Source organism: Mandrillus leucophaeus, unplaced genomic scaffold, assembly GCF_000951045.1.
Source record: "Mandrillus leucophaeus isolate KB7577 unplaced genomic scaffold, Mleu.le_1.0 Scaffold297, whole genome shotgun sequence".
Taxonomy (NCBI): Eukaryota; Metazoa; Chordata; class Mammalia; order Primates; family Cercopithecidae; genus Mandrillus; species Mandrillus leucophaeus.
Genome location: NW_012103109.1, coordinates 1,216,955 through 1,223,105, shown reverse-complemented (window position 1 = coordinate 1,223,105; position 6,151 = coordinate 1,216,955). Strand labels below are relative to the sequence as shown.

At 51.2% G+C, this 6,151-nt stretch overlaps 1 protein-coding gene across 1 annotated transcript; it reads right to left on the bottom strand.

Moving 5' to 3' along the window:
- Positions 1 to 12: 12 nt before the first annotated feature.
- AEN (apoptosis enhancing nuclease) lies at positions 13 to 5,567 on the bottom strand. The gene is made up of 3 exons (XM_011986296.1): positions 4,964 to 5,567; positions 2,301 to 2,501; positions 13 to 1,670 (listed from the first exon to the last, which is right to left on the bottom strand). Exons 1-3 carry the CDS (start codon positions 5,501 to 5,503, stop codon positions 1,434 to 1,436), a joined length of 978 nt encoding a protein of 325 aa, XP_011841686.1. The 5' UTR covers positions 5,504 to 5,567; the 3' UTR covers positions 13 to 1,433.
- Between the last annotated feature and the right edge of the window lie 584 nt (positions 5,568 to 6,151).

Genomic DNA, 6,151 nt, shown 5'->3' with positions numbered 1-6,151 from the left:
CAGGCGTTATCCTGAAGAAGTTGCAACAAATCCTCACAGAACACACAACGTTGTGGCACAGAGCTGGGCTTTCAAAAAAAAAAAAAAAAAAAAAAGGGAAAACAGAAACTCACAGTGGCTGTGGCTCACCACATGCCAGGCACTGTGCCAAACACTTCACATTTAGTGCTCATTACAACCCTATGAGGTAGGCCGTACCACTATCCCCATCTTACAGATGAGGAAACAACAGGCTCAAGAGTGAAGTCCGTCGCTTGCCTAGTATCTCAAAGCTAAGTGGCAAGCAAAGATGGGGCTCCAAGGTCTGTGTGACCTGAGTTCTTGGTTACCCAATATTTCAAAACTGTCACTTAGGAAACAAGAGAACATTTTTAGAAATAGGAGAAAACCCAACAGCCACAGTGATAGTCAAAGAGCTGAGGGGGCATCAGACCAGGTTCAGGGCCACTGCTAACTGCCAATACCCTGCCCCAGCCCCAGGAGACATAGACTCTACTCCCCTAAACGAGTAGCCCTGCTCTTAATAAATAAATAAAGGTCAGGCACAATTCTACACAAAGGCCCCAGAATTCAAACCACTGTCTTGTTTCTCAGGCTTTTGCTTAAGAGCCCAGTACTGGGTGGACTGGGAAAGTCCCTGATTTGGGTCAAAATAAATATGCCCGTTCTCATCCAAAGCTTACCTGCCTTCCCTCCTCCCTGAGCTGTGCCTGGGGCCTTCTGTTGCCAAGCATGTTAAGGGGCCAGATCCCCACGAGAAGCCTGTGGGCTCTGCTATTCCACTGTAGCCTAGCAGGGAGCTGACAGGCCACGCAGAGCACGGAGTTCCTACAATGGCTGTAGCCAGAGTCCCAGGTCAGGGAGGTGGGGAAGAAATGTCTCCTTTAGGACTTAACTCTTTAACTTCAGGGCATATTTATTCTGAACCCAAAATGAGTGGAGGAAGAGGTAGGCAATAAAAGGAAGATAACTTTACCCCAAGTCATTCAGTTGGGGTAAGGGAGCTCCAGGATATTGACACCCCCACCCACCAACCCCAGAGAGGGTGATATGATTCCTTTCATTAGCACAGCATGACGACTCAGGAGATCTGAGGGGTGGGGAAGGCCACGACAACCTGGTCAGTCTGTGGACACATTCCGTACTCCTGCTGGGCCCTAGAAGATGGTCCACCTGACATCTCCATGGAGTCTGTAAAGTGCCATTAGCAAAATCACAGGAGTCAGGAGAAAGAACCAACAGCCCTGGAGAGACAGAGCCCTATGCTGTGAGCAGAGGGTGTCAAGATAACAGATGACCCCAACTCCTCTGGCCCTGGGGCTGGCTCGCTGCATCCTGCCCCGCCCTGCCCAGGAAGAAGTGCCCGCTGCTCTCCTGGCCCCCACTTCCTACTGGCCACACCAGAAGCCCAGTCAGGGAGCCCCGCCCCCTTCTCAATTCCTTCTGTCCTGTGCCTCCCTGGCTCCTCCTCTGCTGCCGTGGGCAAGGTCGTCGGGCCAGTACTGGTCCTCCATGTACTGTTCCATGTCTGTGCTGCTGTCAGGTTCTCTGTCCTCAGGGCAGGTCCAGAGGCTGCGGGCCTCCTGCTGTTCCCACTGCACCTCCACCAGCCGGTAGAGCTCCATGGCTGTCATGGCATCTTCTACTGATGAGTGCCCGTGCGGGCCCACCTGCTAACAAGAGCCAACACATCACTGCCTGCAAGCCTGGTGAGAGGCCTGTTACTCCAAGAAGCAAGGCCAGTTACCCCGGGTTCTTTGTGCAGGCCCAAGAATACATATGCTCAGAATGGAGGTTCACAGAAAAGGGATGGAACCTCAACTGTACACCATAAGCCATGCAGCTTCTCCAAGCCTGTTTTCCTCAAATATAAGGCATGCTAAAAATCTCTTGCTTCAAAGGCTTGCAGACCAGATGAATAATAAATGTGAAGCCCAACAGGAGCAAGAGGTACTGGCTCCTCATCTAAGGCTATATGTCTGGTCGTAGGGGATGGGAGACCACTCTTTGGGGATACAAGAACCAAGAGTGAGGCAGGGTACAGATCTGGAAGAGATCAGCCTAGGAGAATGTGTGCTGGGAGAATCGCAGTACACACTGGGGAAGAAGGACCATGGAGAGAAACACCTGGGGCTGCCTGTACAAGAGGGAGACCCATTTATGCAAGGTCCCTGGACCTGGACTAGGGAAGAGAGAATGACAAGGAGGCTAGAGGCACAGCCCAAAGCCTTGTCTGTGGCTCAAGTGGCATGGAAGCCAGGCGGGCCTCCCTCCCTTCCAGTCATTCTCTCACCACGCACCTGGATCTTCTTGTGCAGCAGCTGCAGGGCCAGGTCCTTTAGAGAGACCCGGGCCCGGGTGTGGAGGCCAGGCTCGCTGAGGAAGTTTGGGACATAGGTGGTATCCCGGGTCTGGCTCCGAGGGTGGACATACTTGAGGGCCTGGAAGTCGTTGTGCAGCGCGTGCCCCACCACCACCTTGCCCTTCAGGAGCTTAAGGATCTGTGAGCAGAGAGAGGAGTCAGGGAGGTCCCCCCACACCCCATCAGGCTGGCAGGAGACACGCCCCGAGAACCCTCGGCCAATAGGTGCATGGATCCCTGTGGAGGGAGGCAGCACAGAGTGGGGAGATCATGAGCTCCACAGTCAACCATGCTGCCCCAAGTCTGAACCCAGACCCTTCTACTGTCTATACGCAGGGGCATACCTATGTCTTCCGCACCTGTCAAAGGGGAACACTGGCAGCGGCATTCCGTGGGGTAGCTGTAAGGACTAAAGGAGGTCATGGATGGAAGTCTTCCTGTTACCAGATACAAGCAACTCTACTGCTGGCGTTGGCTTTCCTCTCAGGCTGGAAGACGTCACCAGGCCTCCACCCCACTCTCCCCCACCCCACTGTAAGGTCTGTGAGTGCAGAGACCATGTTGGACTTATTAGTGGTGCTCCAGGGAAAGCGCCACATTTATTCTTTTTTTTTAATGCCTATCTTTTTCCAGTAGCAGAAAGCATTACATTTACTGATTTATTATTTACTTATCACAGGAGGTGATCAATAAAGACCAGCTGGGTGAAGTCAACAGAACCGTGGCTGTCACTGGTAGACACAGCACAGCAGCAGCTCTTATGAGCAGTAAGGGCCATAATCCCTGTCTTCAGGACTCTGCCCCCTTGCCCTGCTGTGTACCAACTCCTCCTCACCCTCTTAACCTGCTCTCTTGCTCGGCTCTGGCTGCTTGCACATTGTGTTCCTCCCCTCCCTGCTGGGTGGCCTCCTCACACACCAGGGAGGCCACGTCCAGGGCCATGGGCCAGCAACTCCCTCCAGTCCTCTTGGCTGGGCTTAGGCTCTCCTTATCACCAGCTGCTGGCCTCCACAGCCTACCTCTGCTGGCAACATATGGTTTATCCCTCAACTCAGCTTTCATGGCAGATGGATAAGATGCATTGAGACTTTATGGTAGGGACATGCCACCATGCTGGTCACTCACCATACTGCCCCTCCCCCTGCTCAGCCATGAAGTGGAAAGAGATGGAGCACACCCTACAGTGGCTCAGAGTCTGGGCAGACAAAAAGTGGTCCTGCTCTTGGGACCACCACCCACCAGGTCAATGGAAGGGACCAAGGAGCTGGTGCATTCACCACACACCTCCCCTCTTGTTGCTACTCTTACTGATTGGCCTCCTTGATACATCAAATAACCTCCAATCATTTCAAAGGAATGCTCGGGCCACAATGTTATGTGAAAAAGTAAGACACAAGATAGTGTACACCAGTGTTTCCCAACCTTGCCTAAGCCCAAGAATAACCCAGAAGTGTTAAAAAGTGGTTCTGTTATAAGGCTGGTTTAGAAAATGCAGGTTTGTCTCAATGCAATTGATGTATGACACATTTTGGGAACAACGCAAATTTCACCTTTGCTTACGCATAATTTCGTCCTTGAGAAACACTGAGTGAACGCAGAAAACTGCATCCAGCTGAACTGAGCCAAGAGGGCATACACAATATGCACACAGCAACCCTGGCTCACCTGTGTGATGAGCCACACCCATCCACAGCTGGTGTCACACTTCCTGTCTGACTTCAAAGAACTCTCCTTCCACCACTTCACAGAAACTCAAGCTGCAACCTTTCTGACTCCTGTTCCCACAAGCAAGCTTTAGGACTTTTTCAAGGTAAAGTGCCATACTTATTGGTGTATTGTGCATTTCTTAACCATTTAAGATGTGTGGAATAAGGAAAAAAAAAAAAGAAGAAACAAGATGTGTAAAACTGGACTACCTTTTTTATTAGGTTTCTATCTTATTTTTGGGGTGCCACTGACGTCCTTTTTAATACTGTTCCCTTCCTCCATTTCCCCTTAAGCCCTGTGGCTTTATGGTGCAAGTCTGCACAGTGTGATGATTTTTTGGACCAAGGGTCAGAGCCCTCCCCAAGCCTAACGGATCAGGGTCTCTACGGGGGGAACTGAGGACAGGGATCCTGGATTGTTAAAAAGGCCTCAGGTGTTTCCTAAGGTCAAGCATGTTTGGGAATTCCTGGTACATCCATGTGGTCCCAACCACTAATTACATTTTTCTAAGCACTAAGAAACTAACATAAGGAAATAGGCCAAAACATCCATACCTGACCATGATGCCACTGTGGGCTTTACAAATTTTATATCAACGCATACAACTTTTAAAACAGAAAGCAAACTCTAAAACGTAAGCTGTTTATCACCTTACAGTTGGTGTAGCCTTTCTATATTGTCCTGCACAACAGGCCAGCAATCCTTATCTGGAGGCAGGTTTGGGATTTTATTTTTATTTCCCCTATTCTAAGGAGAAGGAACTTACCGTTCGGAGCAGTTAGGTGACTTTCCCAAGGTTTCTTGCCCCCAGTGAAGCAAAGTGGTGACTCAAACCTAGGGTGGCTCTTTCCAGCCCACCACACCTCCCAAACAAGTACCCAACCCTGCCCTTACCTCTTTCTGGGCCACCTGGAAGGGGATAGCCTTGCGCATGTGCTGCCGAGTGACTCCGCTCCAGCGAGTACGGTAGTCAACGATGGGCATCTCAGGCCTGATGTACTTGTCATAGAGGACATCGCCATGGTAACTCACGATGGAACAGCGGGCCAGCTCGCTCACCCGCCCTTGGGGTCCCGTGCCCACCATCTCACAGTCGATAGCCACACACTTGCTGGGCAAGGGCCCTGAGGCTCTCCTGGGAGCGGGCCTTCTGCTGCATGGGGCACCGCCAGATCCAGCCCTCAGACACTGCTTCCCACTGCTGGCAGCCTCAGTTGCTGGCACTGCCCTGAAAGAGGTGGGCAGCAGGGAGGACCCTGGTTCTGGAGGCACGCTCAGCAGCCCCTGCTCCTGCAGCAAGGCCTTCCGGGCCATGAACCGCTGGTGCTGTCGGCTCCTTCTCTTGTGCCTCTTCCGAAGCACATCCTTGGCATTTGGGATGGTGAAGGAAGGGCACAGGCACTGAGCAGACTCAGGGGCCTCCCGGGGTACCATTCCAGTTAGCTCACTGCTTGGGGCAAGGGAAGCCAGGGGAGTAATCTTCCAATGGGACAGCAGCCTGAAGAGAGAACAGACAGGCAGAGGGGCTGGGTGAGAGTGTGCGAGGCAACCCATCCACCCTCCCTCCCTACAGCCCATCCACCATCCCCTCTTCCCCACGGTGGGGATGCCCGAGAGCCCTGCACTGTAGCTGGTGGCTCCCAGATTGAGCTGAGGACCCATTTCACTAATAAAAGCATTCATACTGTAAACACATGCAAGTCACTGTTGTAAATACTACATGGAATCACTCGATCTGTTCAATGACCCGAACAAAGTATTATTATCTTCATTTTACAGGTAAGAAACTGAGGCACAGAGGTGAAGAAACTTGCCCAATTAGTAAAGGCCAAAGGCTGATAGGAACCCAGAATCCACACCTTCAACCTCAATCAAACCATGGCTGAGTCCAATATTGTTAGCAGCAGATTTTTTTTCTGCTGTGATTTTTAGCTAAGAAGTATCAGACTTTGACAGAGGTATGGTTATAGGAAAATAAAGGTTACAGAAACTGTATGGCCCTTTTTAAGAAATCATTTTTTGAAATATGAAGGCACAGATCCTCAGAACCTGGAGAAAAAATTTCACAGGAAGCCCACAGTA

Bases quoted from the DNA above. Each gene is read 5' to 3' on its own strand.
- AEN (XM_011986296.1), bottom strand. From the start codon at position 5,503: ATGGTACCCCGGGAGGCCCCTGAGTCTGCTCAGTGCCTGTGCCCTTCC. The intron at 2,502-4,963 runs GTAAGGGCAGGG...CTCTGCTCACAG, and splicing joins TCCAGGTGGCCCAGAAAGAG to ATCCTTAAGCTCCTGAAGGG. The intron at 1,671-2,300 runs GTGCGTGGTGAG...TCTTGTTAGCAG, and splicing joins TGCTGCACAAGAAGATCCAG to GTGGGCCCGCACGGGCACTC.